The sequence below is a fragment of the Calliphora vicina genome, chromosome 2 (genome assembly GCF_958450345.1).
Source record: "Calliphora vicina chromosome 2, idCalVici1.1, whole genome shotgun sequence".
Lineage (NCBI taxonomy): Eukaryota > Metazoa > Arthropoda > Insecta > Diptera > Calliphoridae > Calliphora > Calliphora vicina.
Genome location: NC_088781.1, coordinates 759607 through 784918, shown reverse-complemented (window position 1 = coordinate 784918; position 25312 = coordinate 759607). Strand labels below are relative to the sequence as shown.

Sequence of the window (25312 nt, the reverse complement as noted above, 5' to 3'; positions counted from 1 at the left end):
ATCATTTTAAATATAAATAAATAAATAATAAACATGTTTTTCCAAGTAACTAGAAATTATTAACAGCATTTTCTCGCTCCACAAAGATTGTTTACAGTTTGGCAGTTAATAAACACATTATTGAATTATAAATCAAACCAAATGTGATGTTATGCAAATAAAACAACATTAAAGAAGATTTATGGAGGCAGCTACAGTAAAATATAATAAAAATGGACAAGTTACAGCAAACACAAAAGTGTACCATTCAAATATGTAAAAATATTTATACTGAAACTCCAATCACATGGGTGGCTGAAAATCATATGTGGATGGCCAAAATCAAATATAAACAAACGGTTACCGAATTTGACCGTGATGAAGAAATAACCTAAATTTTAGTGGACCTATGTCTAAGAATTTGAGTTTTTGATGCCTTTTAGTGATTATTTTGTGTTTTGATTTTCTTGAACATATAAATAAACACATTGATTTGTTTATAAACAATGAACGTTTTGCAGCACCATAATATTTTTGTTGGGAGGTTCTTTCAAAAACAACCCAGTGTTCTTCACCCACAAAGAAACTGCAACAATTTAATGGAAAAATTAAAAAAAAAAACAATTGTCTGTAACCCAGTGTTTATGACATTTGTATCTTACAGAGCGCGCCAATCAAAAACAGCAGCGAACAGTGCAGCTGCTTGAAAAACTCACTTTGTTTTGTTTTGATTATTTTTGCAGCCAACAAATATTGCATGAGCTTCATTTTTTATATTTTGTTCAATGTTTTTTACTAAATTGTGTCATGGATGCACACCAAAAACAAAAACTGCATACAATGTATTTTTAACAATAAAAGAACATAAATATCGTTAAACAGAGTCTTTCAAACGTAGGTGTCAGTCACTAGAGGTTATTTGCTAGATGTCAATTATCAGCAACTACTAGGGTTCCTAATTTCCCGGAAATTTTTTTCAAATAAATTGACTTAAAATTTGTCCAGGGTCCAGCCTTTATAAGGGTTCCTCATTTAATAGTGGCATTTGATCGGTATTGTCAAAGTCCTAGTTTTAATTAGTATAAAATCAATAAATTCTTTGTTTAATTAAAAAACTTACGAATTTCGACTATTTTAAATCTATAAAACAAATCTGATTTTAAATAAACAAATTTGAACAACTATTATTGTTATTATTTTCTCCAAATATGAATAATATTCATTGAATATCCCTAAAAGTTGTAATATTAGGCATCTGAAAAATTCCTTTAAGAGCATAAACTTTAAATTTGATTCATTCTTAATAACCGAATCTTTCTGCTGTGGCTTGAGTTGGGTGAACAAAATTCGGGGTTTTCAAGCGTAATACTTTTTTGCCAACTGACTATATGTAGCTAGAACCGAAAAAATCTATGGATATAATAGAATAATTAAATTAGCATAAAATTTGGCCATAGAAACGAATCTGAATATTGTAACTTTTAGAAGAAAATTTATGAAGAAATTCCCGAAAATTCCCGACAAACATTTCCCTAAAATTATTGAAAATAAATTCCCGGGAATTCCCGGTTAGTGATAGAACGGAAATATTTGTACCGTTTTGCTAGGCTTAAAATGCCTTTTCATCGTGTATCTTTAAAAAAACTTAAATTCTTTTTTTTATTAGATTTCCGGACGCCATTATTTTTATTTACGCAAAAACCTTCAGAAAAATGATGATACCCGCAAATCAAATTTTTGAAATTAACTCTAATACATACACAGAAAAAATAAATTCATAATTGAAATGAATTTTGTAATAATTATTATTAATCGACTTTTTTTCCCAAACTTTTTTCATTCAGATTAAGAACATGTTCATAAATATTATTAATTTGTACATGACGCAAATTTTTGCTTTTTTTACATAGTAGAGTAACTTCGGGTATTGTGGACTATGCGTCTAATGTGGACCAGTGTCTTTTTTCAGAAACTATTGAAGGTATGATAAAACTGATTTGTCGTACATTTTACAATTTGTTTGAAACGACAATTGCACATTTGCTTTCATGAGTTATTGATATGTTGACTTTTTATTCTTGTATTGAAATTAATGTGGCTGCTCAACATTTTTTTCGGCTCAAGTAAGAAACAAAATTTGGTACAGTTACTTGGTAGAATTTAATGTTTGGTTGTTTTATATAGTTAAAGTGGACACGTAGTTTTGCATATATTTGGTAAGAATTTAAGCACATTTAGATTATTAGGTAAAAATAACTTTTTACCACTGTAACCCAAGTTTGTGTAATGCGGACCACTTAAATTACTTGATTATGTACTACTGGTCCATATTACCCGACAATAACTATGTACTTTGTAAGCTATCTATCTAAGCCAAGAACGCGACTTTTTAGTTTGTATTAATAAAAATATATTGAAATTAAATTTTTTAATCATTCATGATTAGCTGGTTCATGAATTTTATGTATTAAATACTAGTCCACATTACCCTCATATAGTGGTCCATATTAACCTCCAATTTTTTTAATGCTGATTTTTGGGTTCCTTAAAATATTTTCACATAAATTTTTTATCCTTTAACGGAAAAAATTTTCAACTGCAAAAACCATTAGAGAATACATTAGCTAATTTTAATATCCATATATATTGTAACCAAAATTTAGAAAAAACAAAACGGTAGTCCACATTACCCGAAGTTACTCTAAATTTAATAATATTTTATAATAAATTGCATTATAATTGTATTGTGTAATGAATTAGTTCAAAAATATTTGCCAATATTTCAAGATGAATCAACAATATCTGAAATGCATAAACATTAAATCATATCATCCTTAGGGTGGCCCTTAATAAACGAAAGTTGGATTTTGGCCATTCTCACCCTGCAGTTTGGTGAACATTAGTAAAAAAATCATCCTGAAAAAATTTTAGGTAAATCGGTTGAGTGCCGCAAGCCCTCTGAAGTTTTGAGATGCATTTACAAGCGGAAAAAATGCATTTTTTTCAGTTTTTGTAAAAATTTTGCCATTAAAAAATTAGTTTTGTAATTTAATTTAAAAGAATCGATATGTGTACGTAATTGTCGTTCCAATGAGACATAAAAAACAGAAATTGGCCAAAAAATTTTAAAGTTATTAAAAATTCGCCAGGCCATTAACGTGTCTCAGGCAACTAGAATAAGAAAGGTAGGAACAAAATTAACATATTTTGATAAATATTAAAATTAAAGCTCATTTTTACTTAAAATAAGTCCATATTTACTTGTATATGAGTTTTTGTCTTCGTAGGATACCGCTAATTTTTATAAAAACTGAAAAAAATGCATTTTTTCCCCTTGTAAATGCATCTCAAAACTTCAGAGGGCTTGCGGCACGCACGTCTTAACCCCAACCGATTTACCTAAAATTTATTCACGATGATTTTTTTAATAATGTTCACCCAACTGGGGGGTGAGAATGTCCAAAATGCAACTTTCGTTTATTAAGGGCCACCCTAATCATCCTGTTAAAAAAAATGTGTCAATTTCGCGCATATTTTTTCATTTTGAAGCTGAAAAATATAAAAAAATTCCTAGGAAATTTTCAAACATTTTTTAACAACATAAAAATATACATATGTAAATGTATGGGTTAAATTTGTCTCTTATACTTAAATATTTAAGCACTTATTCATAAACAAATTCTAATTTTATCAACGGTTTATAAATCAAATTTTTTATGAAAATTTTGTTTTATGAATCTTTGACAAATTTAAAAATTGTGTTAAATTATATGGGTTAAATTTTTCTCTAAATTTAAATTATTAAAGGCCGTATTCATAAACAAATTTTAAATTTAAACAACGTTTTAAAATCAAATTTTGTATGGATATTTTGCTTTAAATTTAAATTTTAACAGGAAGAACTCTTTTTATATTCCATTTTACACCTTTTACTTTGTATCTATTGTTAAAAAATGTTTAATCTTTTGTTTTTTATTCCAGATTTTTGGCTTGAACATCGTTTGCGGTTGAATATTGTTTTCGAAAGAAAGGCGAAGCAAAAGCTTTCAAATTTAAACAGTAACAAAATGGTAAGTGTTTTGTAAAAACTTTTTGAAACTTTTCATCTGTTTATTTAATAATTTGTTTATTTAATAATTAATATAGTATATGAAAACCGTTTTACAATATTAACACTATTGCCAAAAACTTGTAGTAAAGTGCAGATGATTACAATAATGAAATCATTTGTGGTAAACATTATTTAAGAAAAATGTCAAATGTCAAATATGTAATATCGAACCGTATGTTTATATTGATGTTCTACAATCACTTTTCAATCGTTGTGGGTTACAACTAGTGTGATATATATTTGACCCTCTTTTCAAACCATACAATTTTTAACAAATTCTTTCCTTTGCTTTCTATTTATTGCCATATTAATTCACTTTATTTGAAGTTTCGAATTTTGCCCATCGATGTTTAAATATAAAAATGTTCTGACATCGTTTGCCCATTAGAAATTGATAGCAAACAAAAAAATCATAAATCTCGATTCCAAAATTTTACATTTATCATTTTTTTAAGCGAAATTTAAAACAATTGTTTTCGATTCGAATAAATATTAAATTAAATTTTACATGTATTTTGTTTTTGTTACAATAACAAAACACATGTTAAATTTCCACTCAAAGTACTCGTTTGGATTATAAAAACAGCACATATGTAAGTTGCCCATTTGTTCAATTGTGCAAATTTGCGCGACGTGTTTTATGAGGCCACCTTTTCAATTTAAAAAAAAAATTTTCAAATTGTATAAATTTCAATTCTAGAAATGTTGAGTGAAAGTTAAATCTTTGGAACAAACGATGGTATACATAGTTTGGAAGATTTTGTTTATGTTCTAGCTGTTGGTTAATGTTTCCCTACACAATGCAATTCAATCCAATCATTCTGTTCCAAAGATACACAATTTTCACATGCACAAAATATTTATATTTTATTTGATTTTAATTTCTTATAAATAAAAGTAAACAATTCGTGAAATACACAATAAATTCAAGATTGCGTGTCTAAATTGTCGCGCAAACATATCGGAGTTGTGCAAACGAATTTCGATAAATTTTTTGACAGTTCATTTGCGAGAGATTGCAAAGTTTGCGAGGCATTTAAGCGTTTACATGAGGACCCCTAATATATTTACTTATATGTGTATAACAAATTAATGATGAATTATCAGCAAATGGATACCACTTAGCTATTTAATAATATAAGTAGAATTAACGGACGCAAATCCATTTTGAGTTTATAAACAATATTTTACTTTAACAATTAATTCCTTTTTAGCTCTATAACAACTTGTGTGCTTTTACTTTAATCCTCTTGGTCAAAAACTGTAACACTTTTTCCAAAGTGTAAGTATGTATGTATGTATGTATGTATGTATGTATGTATGTACGTAGTATGTTTTAATATTCGTAGGTATTATGCATTCCTACTTAATTTACTATTCAAAATACATAAATTCATAACATTCTGGGTCTCTACGCTTTTGAAAGTTAAAATTTTCAACCAACAATATCCATTACAATTATACAACAAACATACATTTACACCAGAGATGTCCAAAGCTAAAACTGTGTTTGTGTTGGTGAGCGAAAAAGAGATCCACTGAAGGAAAAGTTTAGTGAACTAAATAAAAGATGCCAATATTTTTAAGGCTTTATTTGTTAATAATAATCAAGTCAACAAATTGTCGGCGATATATTATCATAGCTCATTAATGGAGAGTTCGATATTAATAATTTTCGACAAATTTGTAAATATTTAAAATATGTAAAATATTTTTTTGCTTATTTTATTAAATTGTTCACAGAAGTAAATTGAGGTGAAAAAATATACAAAACTTCAATGATTTTTTAAAGTTCGAAATATATTAAAAAAAATCCAAATATTTCTTTCAGTGATCATGAACAAAAATTAAAAAAAAAGAAAAAAATAGTAATACATCCACTTAGCTGTTCATTCGTCGCTGTCTCAGTGACGACTAAATCAAAGAGAATAAGAATATGTGTGTGGTTAACTTGCACAATTGTGCTATGAAATGGGCTTCTCTGATTTACACAAATATTTGCAGTATCTGTATCTATCCCGAAAATACTTATTCTCACAAACACACACAGTCAGACAGTAAGATACAATAATTCACACCCAAGTATGCCTTAAGGGAAAATTTTAGTTAAAACAATAAAAGTTTATGTAGTTTAAAAAAAAAAAAGATTCCCGCACTGTCAACTGAATAGAAAAGAAATATGAATTTGGTAGTTTGTACCTTTTTGCATACATGTGAGTATGAATCACTAAGTAGGTCAACTATTGGGGAAGGAATTCGTAATCAGTAAAAGTGTTCTTTGGAATTAGCTATATACATACATATGTATGTATGTATGGCATGTATGCTAGTACATACTCGTAAATGAGTGAGTGCTTTACGCATTTGTTATGGAACAATAGTATTCGAAGAAGTATGCTGATGTAAAATTTTAACATATTTTTGAGTTTACATTTGTCGAAAAAACACAACAAATTTTTATTTAAATGTTCCCGATATTGTAAACTACAGAAGTAGTTAACTTTTTATACGCACCAACAAAATTATGGGGAGGGGTGTTTTGTTGTGGTTAATTTTATATTGATTTTGTCATTCCATTTATAACACATCGAAATATTCATCTTAAAAATTCTAAGACGAGCTATGGCCAAAATCGCTCAAGTAGAAACAGATTTATGGACCAAAACGTGTTACAACCTCCAATAAAGTTGATATTTTTCGAAACAGTTTGCAATTTTCTTTAAATATATTGCAGATAATACATTTAAATTTTGCACATGGTATTCCTATTATAAAAGAAAATTTTTTGTTGAAAATGTAATAAATCGGTTCAATATTTCTCCTAGCACCCCTACAAAAAATATCTTTCTATGATGCATAAATGTTTATCGAATAGTGAGGGGTATCCCTAAAAACTTTGGTATTGAAAACGTGCAAAATCTGACTTCACATGTATTCGCTTTTCGTACTGTTTTATTTAAAATAACTGCAGCAATTTTAAATAGTGTTGAAAGTTATTTATTATTGCTATTGTTGGAAATTTTATTTTTTCATAATGTGTATTTACAAATGAGTAAATGCTTGCCAAAGGTAAACATTTTTTTGTAATAAAAGGATACAATTTATATTCAGTCGTTAAAGTGCATTTTATTATAAATTTAAGATAGATTTATCTGTTTTGCTTTTAATACCTACGAATAGTTTTATATATTAATAATCGAATCTAGTTTGATCCACTTTATGTAACATCAATAGAACTATTTACCTTAACTGAAATTATTTCAAATTAGATTCCTGCAACTCTAGTTCACTATTATTACATTGTGCCAATTACAATGGATTCAAAAAATGCTGTTGCTTCTACACAACATTTATTTATTTTTTTTTTCGAAAGTGTTTCTTTATGCAAATGGGGTCAATCTAGTCCTATTACCTGTATGTAGGTGCTCTATTACAAAATTATTAAGTGTTTTCGACAATATGCAAAATATGTTTGTTCATAATTAACTTACATAAGTACTTGTACACTATCTCCCCATCATTGTACCAAAACGTCGTCATAATTTTTGAATTAATTGTTTAAAGACAAATCATACATACATACATACATACTAATTTATCTTAAATTATTATAAGTTCAACATAATTCATTAAGAATTTAATAAAATTTTCAACATTCTTGACTCTCACTATTTTATACATAAATGTGTGGTTTCTCCATTGGTGTTCTAAATATTTTCAAGCCAAGTTTTAACTTTAATCCATAAATTATAAATTAATGTATCTAAGGAAGCGAGAGATTGTGTGTGTGGCAACAATTCACATTTCATTTGAATTCAGCAGAACATAAATTTACTTGTAGCTCATTAATGTTGGCAAAAATTGTGTTTTCATAAATTTTATTTGGATAATCACGTAAAAAACACATACAGATACATATGTGATGCGATGCTTGGTGCTGCTGGTATTTGTATTCGCACACATCAGTCTATGTATTGCATAAAATTTATTTCAATATTATGCATGATTGTATTTCTACTAGAGATGCTAAATAGGGAATACCGTTCCCGAAAATCCCGAAGACCGGGATTTTTTAATTTTAAATCCCGGCCTTTTCGGGATTTTTCAAATCCCGTTTTTCATAAATAAATTGGGGAAATTGTCATTTTTGTGTGCCTTTTTCATGCATTTTGACATTCTACATGCGCGAATATTGCAAAGTGATGTTTAGCAAAGTTGTTAAGCCCAAATTCTTCTACAATATAGTTAATGGTATTTTTGGGTTTCCTTGAGTGGGGCTCTAGAAAATCAATTATTCACCTTTTCTTGTAAGTTGTCTAACAAAACTCAATTTAAATCCTATTCAAATGAAACTGATTTTATCTCAGATAGGAGCTCGAACAAAATGAAAATATTTCGATTGCAAAAGGCTAAAAGATAAGGTACTGTTCTTTACCAGTATGTACATTAGAGTTCCTTTGTGACCAGGTCACTTCATTTGTTTTTCGGGTATCATAATTTTTCTGAAGGTTTTTGCGTAAATAAAAATAAATTGTGGTGGTTCAACGCACCTAAAGACGCAGATTTTGAGCTTAAAATGCCTTTTCATCGTGCATGTTTAAAAAAACTAAACTTTTTTTTTAAGATGTGTGGGTTTTTGGAAATATTTTTAAGGATTCGAAAAACATCAGTTGTATTAATTTTTAATGCAGAATCGACTGTTGAAATCATATTTGCAATATATTCAACTGTTTTTGCTTTACAGAAAAATGTGCTCAAAATGTGTGTCTTTAGGTGCACACAAAAAAAGGACGCCATTATTTTTATTTACGCAAAAACCTTCAGAAAAATGATGATACCCGCAAATCAAATTTTTGAAATTAACTCTAATGTACAGTGGTGACCACCAATTTAAGACAAATACTTGAATTTTTTTCATCAACTGAATTTTAAGTGCGATAGAGCCAAAATAAAAGGACCTCTAAGGGTATGAAATTTATTATTAATGTTTCTAGTTTCTGAAAAATGTTTGGAAAAATCGGTGAAAGATATGTGGAAATACTTTGACCCACCTCAGCGAACATCCGCTGTTAATAACATGATATGACCGAAACTAATGGAACTAAAAATACGAAATTTGGTCCGAATATTTTATAATAATAAAAATATAATGATATAAATGTGAGAAAATATGTTTATTTAAAAAAAATTGTTTAATCAAGTTGTAGAAAAATTTTATGTGTTCGTGGTGAATATGTATGAATTGACACAGTCGAATAAAACACACTTGTGTGTTAAAACAGTTCTCATGCATACATATTTGTGGAAATATTTGAAAAAATAATTGACAATCACGTGGAATTTAGCAAACAATTTTTGTCTTAAATTCCTGGCCACCACTGTACATACTTTATTGTTATTTCTTCTTATATAATGTACTTCTGCAAGTATTCTATGCTTTTTAGTGCCTAAAAAAATTAATTGCTAAATAAAAAATTTACATTCAATTGTAAAGACATAATTATGTACGTTTCTTTGTTTTAATTTTCGGGAAACCCCGGGTCGGGATTTCGGGATTCTTTATCAAATCCCGAACCCCGGGATTTTCAAAAACCAGTCCCGATTAGCATCTCTAATTTCTACATTCGCTTTCATACATACAAACAATTGAAAATTTCAAAATTTTTTGGAAATTGATTTTTTCTATAAGATTTCAACCCAAATATTATAAAAATACCAAAGAAATCCACAAAAAACATAGCCATAATATCATAATTGTAGAAGGTAGAATCACTAGGGAGAGTTTTCAATATTTGCCCCTATAACGTCAACGTCTCTTATAGTTTATGAGAACATTTTAAAATTATAGTCGGTTTTTTTTGCTAAAAGCGTTGCAAATCTTTCGCGATTTTTTGGAAATAATTTAATTAACTTGAACTAATTTATTTATAACAAATTTAAGAGTGTTTATAAAAACTAATTGTTTAAAAATCACTGCTGAGTCAAAAGTAAAAAGTGTTATAAAGTATTTTTTTTTAGTTATACAGAAAATAAAAAGAAAAATAATAATGTTTTTATATTTTTCTGAAATGTTACATTTTGGGAAATACTATAAAAGAAATCTATGTTAAAAATTGTATTCAGAGCCTTCCAAATTAGACCTATTATTAATGAAAATTTTAACTTTAGGCCAAATTTTCTCTAAAATTTTTGAAAAGAAGACCAATGTGCTACACTTCGATGTATAATTAAATCATTAAAGTCGGATCGAATCCAAAAAAATTGCATCGTTTTTTATTTTGTATATACCCGAGCTACCCCAGTCTGGGGCCTTGATGTTTAAAGTCCAAGTTCAAAACTTAAACTCAACTTCACCTCTTCTATAGCCATGGGAAAGTTTATTAACGGATAGATCGTTTATCCATTTAGAAGTTAAAGATTTATTTCAAGCTGTTAACGGCATAAATTCAGAAATTACATTACCAAGATTTTTGAAAATCGTTCTAGAAATTTTGTTAGATTTATTGGAATCAATTCTATTTAAACTTGTTATTATAATTAACAAGACAAATAACTTATTTTTATCCTTAAAAAGTAAAATATTTAAATTTATAACATAAAAAAAATCACCACATTAAATCTATAAATCAAGTTTTATTTTCGTTGGTTTTAATTTAACCTTAAAACCCTCTTTCGATTGTATAAACGGTGTTTTATTATAACAGATTTCCAAATTTTCTGTATCTGTTGTCTCCATATGAAAATTAAGGAATAGCTTGACCAAAATACATTTAACCACAAGGTTAACAAAATGTTGAGCTGAAAATAAAGAAGTAGAAATTTAGATTATTAAATAGGGATAATTGCAAAAAAAAAAAAAATGTTTGCTGCCCACCTATGCATGTTTTAGCTCCCAGGCCGAAACTTAGCAAGCATTCACCCTTATTGCCATTGCTGTCATGTACAAAACGCTGTGGCTTAAAGCTTAAAGGATCCTCAAAATAAGTCTCATCTCTTTGTATGGCCAAAAGCGGTATAATAAAGGATTTACCCTCACTTAGAATATGTTTACATTCTGGCATTTGAAAATCTTTACGGCAAACACGTTCAATTAAAGCTACACTGGGGTATTTGCGCACAGTTTCTGTTAAATAAATTTAAGTATTTACACATATTTGTTCTTATTGTATTAAGTATTTATCTATTAAATAAACCTCTTACCTTGTATACACAAATCCATTAGTTTCAACTGTTTTAAACCTTCGTATGTTAGTTGTGGTTTTTTATCATTTTTCAGCACGTGAGTCCTTAATTCCTCTAAAATTTTATCATTTAGCTCGGGTTGTTGCAAAATCTCATACAATGCAAATACGCCTGTCGATGCCATTGTGTTCATACCATTCTCCAAAAGATGTTCGGTAATATGTGCCAATTTTTTTATTGATAAGAGTTTTTCTCTCTCAAAGAGATTCTCAATGTGCCAACTCAGTTTTTCTTTTTGTTCGATATCGTTCCCATTACGAAATTTGACTAGAATTTGCAGAATATCTTTGCGTATCGTGCCGCCCTCTTCACGTCGTTCCACATTCTCACGAATGACATCACGCAGACGATAGGTGAGTGAGGATTTTTTGGGAATGCGATTGTAGGTGCTAGAAGTGGCAAAATACAGATAAATATGTAATACATTTATGAACTTAAACATGCAATAATACTAATTATCACTTTCCACAATGATCGAAAGTGCTTGCTCCAGCAGTTTTTTGCTATTTAAATTAAACAATTTTAATTTTTCAAATAGAAGCAATCAATTAAATATTTTCATTCATAACTTCTTTCTATCCTACCCTATCCTTTAGAGAAAATGCAGAGTAAGATTTCTAACATGTATTTTTGTATTAATCCCGATATTTAAAACATTATTAAATATACTCGTATTAATTAAATTTTTAATGTTCACGACAATAAATGTTTGGCTATGTCATTATTATTATTATTATTACAGGCATTGATAGTCGATTACTTCTTATCTCTATTTAGCAATATTGCACATTAATGATGTTGCTCAAGTTATATGAAATACTTACTATGAATTAACAGCTGATTGACGTATGGAATAATTTAAATATTGTTGAAATATTGAATCTGTTTGTTTGAAAAGATCAATCTCTAAGCCATAGATTAAATTGGCGATAATATTCACAGAATAACTATAAAAGAAATAATAAAATTAATTTTAATTCAATTAATGCATAATACAAATTAATTCTGAAACAACATGTTAAATACAAACACAGTTTCTTATCAACTTGAAATTTATTTATAAAATTTAAAAGATATTATATATAGTATGTATGAATTTAAAAACATTCTTATATACATACATGCATATGTATGTATGTACATATATACATTCAAAATATATATGTATGTATGTATGTACTTACATTGACAACATATGCTGCATATCAATACCATCAGATTTATTACATTCGGCTACAACACTCAAATGATTTAACGCATAGTCCCCGACCTTCTCAATATTTGGAAACATGGCCTCTAAACGAGCAGCAGAAAATATGGGTGATATTTTTTCCATTAGATTAAATTTACGATAACCTCGAACATAATCCCATTTCGTATCATTGAAATGACCACATGGATTTTCCAGTATGGCACGGGCCAACGAAAGATCTCTTATAAGCAAAGTGGGATGGAACAGAAAATATATGCCCACAAAACGTTCCTTACCGGCACGATAGTCCTCACCAATGGCATCGACATGATGGAACTCACGTTTGTAAATTTGTTTGAGAAACGGCCAACTCAAGTCGGATTTTTCATGGGGAAACCCCTTTCGACGCCAATAGTTATAAACATGTCGCACTGAGAGAAATATAATTGTATAGATTAAAATCGGTATGAGTAACCACATTTTCTATTCTTGTTTTATTTGTCTCGAGTCGTTTAAGATTGATTCGTTGGGGAGTATTGAGCACGCGTTTCCTATTTGATGCTTTGTTGCTTTTTCGATTTCCGAACTGATCGTTATAAGCTGTACTGACAGACTGTTTCAAAAATAAAAATACAATTTGCAATTTTTCACAGAAAACGAAAGTTGCCGCCTGCCATATTATCCGTCATTCAGTTATTTATTAAGTATATAAGTATATATGTACATACATATACATATGTATGTATGTATGTACGTGTAAGAGTGCCAGTATTTAGTACATGCAATGGTTGTATATATCAAGTCATCCATCCACTTGCTGCTGCCATGTCTGATGGTATATAGAAAATAAATACAACAACAACACCGAATGAAGAAATATTATTTATAACCGTCTGCCGATCCGTCCGTCCGTCCGTTTGTCAGACTGTTTGGTATTTTTGTCCAGAGCCTTTGGCAATTGCAGCATAGGTATGATTTTCTTTGTCTCAGTGTTGTCAAGCTGGCTAGTTTTTTTAGAATTTAAAGAAATCATAATTGAAACAATTTCAGCCAAAGTTGTTGCACTTCTTTCTCTTTATTGCTCATTGATTTAAAATTTGGTTTTTCGAACAAAAATCTTTAGATAGTTTTATATTTTTTTTAGTGAAGTGTTCGTTATTTTTGGTTGGTAGCAATGTTATTCAAAGAATAATCCATTTCATTCGAAACTATCTTTTTTGAGTTACATATTTATATTTTTCTAATCTATTTTTTTTTTTTGTTTTTTTAATTTTTATAAAATTTTGATGGTAAATTTTTCTTAACAGAATATACAGTATCATTATTATTTTGGCTATAAAGTAACTATATGGCTATTTATAGTGCTGTAAAGTTAAAGGTTATTTCTTGTCATTTTAATATTAGAAAAATGTGATTTTTTTACTTTTGAATCGAAGTAGCCTGTGCTTTTTTCTTTAACAGTTAACCATACCACGTTAAAGTTAAAGAAGTGACCACTTAAAATCCATACGGATTAAAGCCAGCATAACTATTAAATGAAACAACCTATGCTAACATTTGAAACATGAAATTAAAGGTAATTTATTAAGCTTTAAAAAAATATAACTGTAGGTTTATGTGTCTATATTGCGAATAAATTTTCTGGCTTTTCTTCTTACGCCTCCCATTAATAGCTGCACAACTTTTCTTCCCACTTCTACCGTTATTCCAGCATATTTATTCCACTTTATTCTCATCAAAATCTGGTTATTTACTGTACTTGCACTCATTTCCAATTTACGTTTAACAATTGCCCAATATATCTCGATTGGACGAAGATTTGGGCAATTTCTTTAATTGATGTGTTTTGGTATAACATCAATATTATTTTCATTATAACACTTCATAGTAGTATTTGAGTAATTACAACTTGTCATTGAGTAATGACAACTTGGCTGAAACTTTATATCAGATAAATGACAGCAATCGCTTTTCCAAACTCTCTTTTTATATATAATTCTGAAAATTCTTTAAAAACATGTCTAAATAGCTTGACTCTTCAAACCGCAGCTGCGGATTGCCCGCAAAATTAATATTTTTGTTCAATTTTACGTATTCATATTTAAAGGCCACACAACCTCGATCGGCCTAGACGTAAACATTTTTACCTGATATCTGTGCGTACGGATTTTAAGAGGCCACTTCTTTATTAAGGAGCTTTTGCGTGTTATTTTTATATAAAAGTGAAGTGATTACGAACTAGTTTTAAATCTATAGAAACTAAATTAAAAATGTTTGAAAGGCCAGAACAAATTAAAAGGGGCTATTAGAGGTTAAGTGTAAATTACATCTAATGCTGTAAAGTATCAAGAGTAAGTACTATAAATTTCAGCTTCAATTAACCAGAACGATTTCAGTGCCTTCATATTTTATTCATTTTTTTTTGTATTTTTTTTGGTCAATTTCAAAAATTATGTAAGTTTGTGAGTTATTTACGTCTATGCTGATTTGGCCAAACCATGTATTTGTATGTCGAAATTTTTTTATAACGTCAATGTTTATTTGGCCAACTCCTGTATGTAATTTCTAATATTTTTTGCGATGGATCAAGTGTCTTTTTCTTAAATGTACACAAAATTTCCGGCATTTACCCTGTATATGTAATCCGAAATTTCAGCCACTTTTACTTTTAGAACGTCCATGCTTTTTTGGCCAAGCCCTGTATTTTAACATCGATATTTATCGATCGATCGGTTATGCTATTCTTAATACAAATACCAAATTTCAAACATTTTTGTGAAGAAATAAAGATGTTATGGATTTTTGGCCGTAATTGCATTCACCTTGATTTCACCTATTTTCTATTCCAATTCTGATCAATACCTTCAATATCATTTAGGTTGACTTCCATCGCGCTTTTAACTTTTCGACCAACTGATTACTGACTCTATACGTCTTGGCATTTTTAACACAAATAAACCTTGACAACACTTTTTTTCTTCTTTTCCTGAAATACAATTCTTTCTCAACATTTTCTGTCGAAAGATCATTATTTTTTCTCTCATTTTTCATTTTGCTGTTTTCGTCTTTTTTGGCAATACAAGATTAGATCTTCTTCATCATCTTTAAAAGACTTGACTTCAAAATACATTCATACATATAAGACAAAAAAACTGATAATTACTTGTCTCTCTCTCCATTTCTCTCCCTTTTTCATTCGAACACAAACTGCATTTTTTCGTTATTTATTAATTCCGTTTTATGTTTAAGCTCAGTAGTCGACTGCATGGCTAATGGAAACATTCCTGATCAGTCCCTAGGTTTTTAAGACGTTATCAGTTGTTTCCATTATACATACACTATTTACTCATGTTTGTTTACATCGGTTTTGGTAATCACGACAATTATCAGTTGCTTCACAGTAAACATTCTTACCTACAACAATATGGAAAAATCCATAAGACAAGAAATATACCCATAAATCCCAATGACAGCAACAATATACCTGTATGTCTGTATATTTATTTACTTTATTTGGTATGAGTAATTTATCCTTCCGGTTTTTTTTACTTACACTCATATTCTGACAAATACCCGCATTAGTGTTCGGTGTCATCAGTGTTGCCAGGGATGTTTTCAAACCGTTTGTTAATTTTATTCCTAAACAATTGCAAATGTTTATTCAATTCTTAATGTTGAATGTTAAGGCAACGATTGATTGGTTGGTTTTCGTGGTAGTTCACTACGTGCGAACAATCAAATGGAGTCTAAGGGACCCCGTTTCTACAAATGTTTATTCAATTAATTTAATGTTGAATTTTAAGGCAACGATAGTTATTTATTGTTTTTACATTGCTTTTTTTACAGATCTCAAAAATGATGTGCAAAAATATTTTTTATATAATTTTAACACGCACATTTTAAAATCGTACGCTCAGTTTCGAGATATTTCCACTTTTATCTCAAGATCGAATAATTTAATTGAAACTGTAAAAAACTGTACATTAGGGTGGCCCGAAATTATCATATGAAAGGTCTTTGAGAGACCAACGTTGGCCATTTAAGTATCATTTAAAAAAGCACTGAGAAACTCATTTTTGTATTTAAATAGAACTTGAAAATAAGTCATATTTAAATACCATCTCAAAAAATGGCCCTTAGAGCCAGTTTTTGACTTCGTATTTAAATATGAATTATATTTAAGTTCTATTTAAATACGAAAATGAGTTTCTCAGTGCTTTTTTAAATGATACTTAAATGGCCAACTTTGGCCATTTAAATTCTATTTAAGTTTCATAAACTACCATATGTTTTTGACAGCTGACTTTTGTTGTTTGGTTTTTTTTCACTCTATAGTTGTGAAGAAAAAACAAAAAAACGGCGTCTTGCCAAAAACAGCGTCTTGCAAAAACTACAATTCCGATGCGGGGCAATTGGAGCTTATTTACGTACATTTTCCTACCATTAATTTTTTGTTTAGCAAACTTTTATTTCTTATTGGGCAAAATGTATCAATTTTTGTTTTGGTTGAACAGCTGTTTTAAACAAAACTATCGATAAATTTTTCATGTTTAGTAGTGCTACCATACTTTTATCTTATTTAAATAAGACAAATTATGTAGCACTGAAAAACTCAAACTGTATTTAAATACAACTTAATTTTAAGTAAAAATTAATTAAATACGTATTTAAATAACAAGTCAAAAACTGGGCATTAAACATGCCTTATTTTAATTTCTAAATAGAGACCAAAATAAATATTTTTTTCATATTAAAACAATTTTGAAATTTTTGTCGAAAATTTAAGTTATTTTGTTTTAATATTTTAAGAAATATTTAAATTTTTACCAACTATAATACAAAAAACTATTCGTTATTGTCTAATTTTTGTGGTTCTCAAAAAAACTGCAATAAAAACTACTGACGTTAAACTGAAAAATGAGAATTTTTCAATTACTTACCCAAACCTTCAAATATTAAAGTAATAAATGGTACTTAACTAAGAGCATAACTCACATAGAATTTAAATCCATAAAGAAAATTTAAAACTCTCAGTTAAATTGATGATTATGCCATATTTGTGATTAGCGTGCCAAAATTATATTAATAAAATGTCATATACGAGGAGCCCTTATCAAAAATTTTATTTTGTTTAGTAGTGTTATTTAATAAAAACCCCATAACACCATCAAAACCATTATTCAATTAAATTCCTTATCAAAGACCAACAAAATTTTAATCTGTATGTTATAATCAAAAAAGTTGTACTGAGAATAATATTGGTCCTGTTATGTTGATGAGACTTTTTATTGTCTTTCAAGTTTTTCCATACAATTTTCTTAAAGTATAGATACAAGGTGGCGCAAAAGTAAACTTCCGATGTTTTTTGGCTGTAATTAAAAAAAAAAATTAAAAACTTTGATTCTTCTTGTGGATTATTTTTATTTGGTCTTTTAATTATTTTTACATCAAGTCGAGAATATGATGTCATGTAAATGGCCGTCGCCACAGTTGATAGTCATTTGAGCCATTTTTATGGCATTTTCCATCACTTTGGCCAAAACTTCCGGCGATAGGTCCTCACATTCTTGACGGGTATTGTCTTTAAGAGCTGCAAGAGTCTGAGGCTTGTTGACATAAACCCTCGACTTCAAAAAGTCCCACAAAAAGAAGTCTGGAGCGGTCAAATCAGGCGATCTTGCTGGCCAGTGGAAATCGCCAAAACGGGAGATTAGCCGCCCGGGAAATGCATCCTTCAGCATATCGGTTGTGGCACGTGCAGTGTGTGCCGTTGCACCGTCCTATTGGAACCACATGTTTTCCAATCCCAATTCATCAAGTTGCGGCAAAAAGAACTCGTTGATCATTGCTCTGTAGCGCTCACCATTCACGGTAACCGTTTGGCCCGCGACGTCTTCGAAGAAAAAAGGTCCGATGACTCCTCCAGCGAAAACAGCACACCATACAGTGACTTTGAGCGGGTGTAATGGCTCTTCGTGGGTTACACGCGGATTTTCAGTGCCCAAGAAGCGTAAATTTTGCTTATTTACGTACACGCTAAGATAGAAAAATCATCTTACTCTTGGTGGTGATTAAGGTCAAATAAATAGTCAGAAATATTCCGCGTTCTGGAGCAGTGTAGCGTAACATTGTTTATCAACGTGTATTTCGCATGTGTTTACTACACAAATGTCAAAACAGAACTGACATTAGGGGCCAATCACATCTCTTCACAGCCATTTATTACGAGATGGAAATCATAATTGGTTGCTACTTTACAGCACCATCAATATTTTAATGATTTTAAATGTAAATTGAAGGGGGCTCTAAAGACTATGTTAGACTTGTATTAATTCTATGATATTAGATTTAATACATGCATATTTTTCTCAAAGAACAATTATAATTTTAAAGGTTAAATTAAACAGTTGTAGATAGTATAATTTAAAGAGTCAAGTCTGCGAATGTCTAATTGCTGGGAAATGTGTTGTGAACTTGTTAGACATTAAGCGATCCTCAGTTAATTATTTTATGTATCTACACAAAAATATAAATGCATATTTTATAAATTTTTAGGTCATATTTTGAGTTTTTGAAGCATATTTAAGGCGCATATTTTTCAATAATAAATTCATAAAACTCCGCCCCCTAGTTATAACTAAACGGCAACACTGACTGTCATTATCATATAATATGACGATGATGATCATCTGATCTGCTACTGTTGACAACTCACTCTTTCATTTGTTTGTTTATATGTAGAGATTTTCTTTGGAAATCTGATACTTAAGCGTGGCTTTGACAAATTTAAAACTCAAAGAAATATCATAATACTTAATGATGTTAATCCATGTTTAGTCTTTAGCGAATTTTTGAAATTGTTACTAGACACTGGATCAAACTGTTAGCATAAGAGTAAGTGTGTGTGAAATAATTACAGTTAACTTTGAAAATTTATTACAAAATAAGAATTATTCAAAATACTTATGTATATATGTACATTTTAAACGAAACTAAAATATTCATTTGGTAATAGGGAGCCAATTTACAAAATAAAAGGTTTACTTTTTCCCAGATTGTAATACAGTTCACACATCGAATTCAATAAAGTATGAAAATATGTATACATATATTTGGAACGATTTTATTGATCAATACTAGGGTATTCAATTAATCGGGTTTCTGGTTTAATCGGCTAATCAAGCAAATAATTAATCGGGGTTTAGATTTAATCGGTTAATTTTAAATTTTTCGATTAACCGAATAATTTCTATTTAAATGTTAAACTGAAACTAAATCACGAATTTTGTGTACTTATTGAAGTATTTATTTTATTAATAAAAAAACAAAAATTAACAAAACATAACAATTCAACCAAAAAGTAAATACTAGAGCCCTGCATGAGTGACTTAAATAATATTTTAAAACATTTAATTTTTTTCAAGCACTGTTTTTGACTCACTCATTGTATTTTGAATGAATATAATAATTTATTCAAAACATATACATGAATGTAAAGAGTATAGCATTATATGAGTATTGAGAGTGTTTCTGTGTTTCAAATCGAGTGCAAAACAGCGAGTGAATCGAATCATAGAGGGTTTTATTATGTGATTTAATTATAATGAAATTCTTTGAAAGAATACATTTCAATTTTATAAGATTTCGATCTTCTTCAGAGAAACTTAGCAATTTGTTTGCAGGTGGGAACAGAAATAGTGCAACTCGATGCCAGATGGTCAAATTAGAAAAAACGACAGTTTCCAAGTAGTGCCTAAGCTCGTTTTTCAAAGCCTTGGCAATGCTTATAACCTCATTGCTTTCAGCGCATTTCTTTAGAAGGCTGTTTACATAAATGTAGATCAAATGAATTGTTGGAGGGAGAGAAATACGCTCTAGTATCTTCGAGGCTTCTTCAGAGGGTCGAATTATGTCGAAAACAGCAGTTATATTTCTTAAATCAATATTCTGTATACGATGGATTTCAAGTTTTTTTATTATTATTTGCTTTAATTATTTTTCTTTTGGCATTTAAAACTCGATTCACTCGATTCAGAATATTTATTTTGTATTCTTTTTATATACGTAAGTTGTTTACTTACTCGATTTGAATGTAGACGTACACATACATAATAATACTCGCAATGATTGAGTAGAACAAAAATTTGAATTATTAAAATCAAAAGTACGTACACTTTGTAAATAATATTCAAAACAACAAATGAGTTGTGTGCAAAGCAATGGATTACTCATTGTGTGTGACAAATAGAGTCACCCATGCAGGGCTCTAGTAAATACATAATTTTCTTTAGTTTTAATAAAACTCGACTTGGAAAAACTCTCTCGCTGATTGTAGATGTTGGAGAAATCGAAAGTAAGACATGATAAAGAATATCCAATTTGTCAGTTATTTTTTTAGTTCTTTCTAAGCATATAAAATCCTACATTATACCATTGGAGTCCTTTTTGGACTTTTTAGATTTTAAATACTTTTAATAATATCGATAAGTTCTGATAAAAACTCGTTTCATCAGTAGTGTCTCCAGTTTCGTCTATTATCATGTTCTCATCCGACAATTACATGTAAATTAAATATATCAGTAATTATACTCACTAAACATATTTCTTGAATGTTCGAAAAAATATTGTTACGAAATTGTACTTGAATTCAAATATAACGATTTTAACGGCTGATTTAAAAGTAGCCCAATGCTTTCAAATAACAGTGCTGTAATAGCAAACTGTAACATATCTGTGGGCATTATTAACATTGAATAAAAGCTTTCAGTTGACCATTGATCGTAAGTTGGCAACGCTGTTTGCTGCGACCGTATATTCGAATTCGAATATTCAGTTAAAGAACATTGTAGAAAGTACATCACAGATGGCGTATGTATTAGAAACCTGTAGACAGTTAAAGAGAAATCTAGAGTGCAGATGGCAGTGTTGTAAGCAGAGATAAATAAATAAAGAGTTGTTACAATTTTCAAACTACTAAACGGCTTTTATTTGCAATCAAAAGTATCCAGTTTATTTAAAGGAAATAAACCAGCGTTTTGAATAGGTTAAAACGTAACAATATTAATAAAATGCCCTTAAAAGTTTTGAATTATTTCCATCATTGTTATTATTGTCAACAGATTTCTGATTAGAACTGTTCACTTGTACGATTTTATCTTTAATGTTATATAAAAACACTTCACCATCTCTTTGATAGTCCCACTTTCAAACCATCAACTGGCACTAGTACAGGCGAAACATGAAATTTGTATTCCACTTCTTTTCGTTTCATGGGTTCAATATTGAAATTTGCTAATATTTTAGCCAAAGCCACCTTCACGTTCATAACACCCATACGTTGAGCTAAAACAAAATTATAATATTATTGCACAAATAAAAAATATAAAATTCTTTAAATATATCACCTATACAATGACGTGGTCCCTCGCCAAAGGGCATGAATGCTACAGGATTATAATCCATAATCTCCTCAGAAAAACGTTCTGGTTTATAATCCATAGGATTGGGAAAATATTCAGCGTCGCGATGAATACCCAACAGCGAAATAATAATGCCGGTGCCTTTTTTAATGGTGAAATTTGTGTCGGGAACTGTAAAATCCTGAGTGCATTCACGATTCAAAAATGGGAGACCTGGATATTTGCGAGTGGTTTCTGTAAAGGAGGTCAAATCTTAGTAGATTACTTATTTAGATTTTCCTAATATTTACCCATAACACACAAATCCAAATATTTCATGTCTTGTATGACTTCATATGTTAGTTTATCCTCGGGCATTAAGCCATGTTTTTTTAAACATTCATCTACCTCGTTTTGAGCCTTTCTCAGTATTTCCGGATACATGGCAAATTCGTAAATGGTAAAAGATGTGGTTGCTGCGGTGGTCTCTGAACCAGCTATATAGAAGAGAAATAATTGCGCTGCAATCAATTCAATTGACATGGACTTTAGGTTTTCCGCTGTCGTTTCAATTTGCCATAAACCATCATTATCGTCGCTAATTTTACCCGTATTACGCAGCTGTATCAATAGTTGCAACATATCTTTTCTATATACACCATTTTTCTCCCGGAACTCTATGGTTCTCTTAGCAATATCTTTTAAATTATACACGACAGAGTCCTTAACTCCAAGGGCGGTTATAAAACGGGCAATTCTAAAATGGTTGTAAATTTAATTTAAGTATTTTGTTTGAGGGTTTAAAACTTACGGTGGACAGACAAAACTCATTATATTTCTTATGCTTAATAATACTCCCGATCGCAAGAAAAGTCTATCACTTAATTGTCTGAATTCATTCTTAGGATTGCTAAAACTGTCAATGTCCAGACCAAATATAACGGAACCAATGATATCAATGGCGTATCTGTGAAAAATGTAAAGAAAAGCGAGAATATATTAAATATACGTAACTAATCAATGTATTATGAGAACTGTAAGGTTAAGGGAAGAAAAACAAATTTTCTTAAAGTACTTTCAGTTTGAATATTTGACGAAACAGGCATGGCCACTAGAAATATATGTAATGGATACAATGAATACGCCAATTTAATCATCCAATATTTGTCGAATCTGATGTCATCTTTAGACTCGTATATCAAATGTTTCAGCTTAGCCCAGTAAAGATTTCTTGCATTGGAAATCTTTATTGGACCGTTTTTTATTACATCTGAGAGAGGAGAAAACCTTTGAGCTCAACCAAAGGCCGGTAATTCAATAAATTTGTTATTGAGTACAGCATTAAACTTACGTGGTAGTCAGACTTTTTATTTCCAATGTATGAGTATTTCCATCATCCAATTGCCCTTTCAAATGTTTTACTAATTTATCGGCCACATCATCAACCGTACTAAACATTCCTTTCAATTTTCCTGATGTAAATGAAGGTGTTAATTTTGCTCTCAAGGATCGCCAGGTTTGTCCTTTAAGTGTAAATAAATTTGCTGACATCGGATCATTTTTCTCGTCGACATAAACACCACGATCATGAAAGCTGCCAAAATCAGTTGTCATTATTTGACGCACCAGAGCCGCATCTCTCAATAGAATCGCCGGTTTTATAAACAAATAAATGCCCACAAATTTCTTGGTGTATTTCTCATAAAGATCAGACATAACCAAACCAAAGGCTCTTTCTTTACGCCTGACTTTTAGTAGGGAGCCATAGGGAATTGTAGGTTCATCGTATTCGATACCCAAACGTTGCCACAAAGAATAATGGCGTCTTATCAGGAAATATAGAATAATTGATAGTACAATTAGTAAAAATAATAACATGTTTAGTTTGTTTGGCAACAATTATTTTATGATGTTATTACAAAATTTTTACGCGTCTAATCGTTAGGTTGTCTAGAAATAAACTGATGTATTTTCACTCTCTGACTACTTGTTAATAAATACTGAGAATATAAATTTGTTATCTTTTCCAGAGCTTTTGTTAAATTATATATGTACTATAAATGTACCCTATAGCCTGTTTATGTTGTTATTTATTTATTAATACCTATGTATGACAGTAGTATTACAAGTCTAATTTCTAAAAAGTTGAAAAAAAATTCGGTAATATTTTAAAATTTTATTTTAAAAACATTGTATTGGTTTTATGTATCTTCAAACATATATTTTAGACATATTTTCGCTCATTTGTGACAATTTTAGATTTGAAATTTACTAAACATTCCAAGCGATATCATTTTAAATACTCCTTAAGTACCAAAAAATAATTTAATTTTCGTATTAATAATATAATAATGATTCGTTGAGATCTTATTTCAAATAAATTTTAATTGTTTTATATTTAAATTTTATATACAGAGAGCCTAAAAAGTGAGTAAACACCAAAATTATTTGAATTTTTTTAAGATAATGAAAATCCTAAAATCTGTCCATAGATTCAAATTTAAAAGTTTCGGTTTGTTGGAGATTGAGTTGAATAATAGATTTGGTTCTGAAAAAAAAGATTTAATTCGGAATATAATGATTTTTATGATCTTAAAAAATCAAAAAATGCACTGGTGGCTGTGTGTATGTAGTTGTTGTTATAACATCAATGATGAGTGTACTGTATTTCTTGTTCTACTTGAACTTTGTTAATGATTTGTAAGCTTTTCTCAGTTGTTTTATTTTAATTCGTAACATTATTAAATTTATTTATATAATTTGTACTAACTCTCTTGGAGTTTTAATCGGCGAAGAGAGAGAATGATTTGACATATTTTCAATTGTGAATTTCACATGTGTATTCATACTTGCATATTGCAATACACAGTAGTTAACGCCTTGAAAACAAATATATTTTAAAAACAATTATTTATCTTATCAATACAGAAATATTTTACTATAAGATACATACATTTATTTATTTAATTCTATTGATTATTACTTTGAAAATAACTGAATATTCGGTTTCGGTCAACATTCGGACAAATTTTTGTCGAAAATTACAAAAAAACAACAGATTACGAAGTTCTGAATTAGAAATATTTCAAAAACATAATAATGCAAACGTTCAAAAAAAATATTTCCTTATGAAGTCATAAAAACAATTTTGAATTCAATTTCAAAATCTTAATAAGAAATATTTAATTATCTTCAATTTAAATCTATTACAAATTAGTTTTAGGCCAGGTGGTAACTTATCAAAATTTTAAACATAGTTAAGGCTTAATTAATGTTTAAATATATATTTCATTTCAGAAAAATTAAATAAACAGTATCTCTGATTAAGTCTAAACTATGTTTAAAATTTAACAAGTTACCCGGACTAACATATTTATTCAGTCCATTTTG

At 29.4% G+C, this 25312-nt stretch overlaps 2 protein-coding genes across 2 annotated transcripts in view; one reads left to right on the top strand and one right to left on the bottom strand.

Annotated features, from left to right (window-relative positions):
* Nucleotides 1-3964: 3964 nt before the first annotated feature.
* Nucleotides 3965-25312, top strand: part of LOC135951682 (uncharacterized) — a 44323-nt gene continuing 22975 nt past the window's right edge. The window contains exon 1 of the mRNA XM_065501367.1: nucleotides 3965-4049. Coding sequence (XP_065357439.1) covers nucleotides 4047-4049 — 3 coding nt within the window. The 5' untranslated portion in view covers nucleotides 3965-4046. The remainder of the gene's footprint in view (nucleotides 4050-25312) is intronic.
* On the bottom strand, nucleotides 10558-23902 carry LOC135952533 (cytochrome P450 6d1-like). Its single transcript, XM_065502537.1, has 10 exons — nucleotides 23274-23902; nucleotides 22734-22889; nucleotides 22234-22679; nucleotides 21929-22177; nucleotides 21706-21866; nucleotides 12517-13007; nucleotides 12157-12279; nucleotides 11291-11721; nucleotides 10965-11213; nucleotides 10558-10888 (listed from the first exon to the last, which is right to left on the bottom strand). Exons 1-10 carry the CDS (start codon nucleotides 23798-23800, stop codon nucleotides 10710-10712), a joined length of 3012 nt encoding a protein of 1003 aa, XP_065358609.1. The 5' UTR covers nucleotides 23801-23902; the 3' UTR covers nucleotides 10558-10709.

Excerpts from the sequence above, each read along its gene's own strand:
- LOC135952533 (XM_065502537.1), bottom strand. The coding sequence starts at position 23,800 with ATGTTATTATTTTTACTAATTGTACTATCAATTATTCTATATTTCCTG. Across the intron at positions 22,178-22,233 it reads TTTGGATTTGTGTGTTATGG|AAACCACTCGCAAATATCCA; the intron begins GTAAATATTAGG and ends CCTCCTTTACAG. Across the intron at positions 10,889-10,964 it reads GGGAGCTAAAACATGCATAG|CTCAACATTTTGTTAACCTT; the intron begins GTGGGCAGCAAA and ends CTTTATTTTCAG.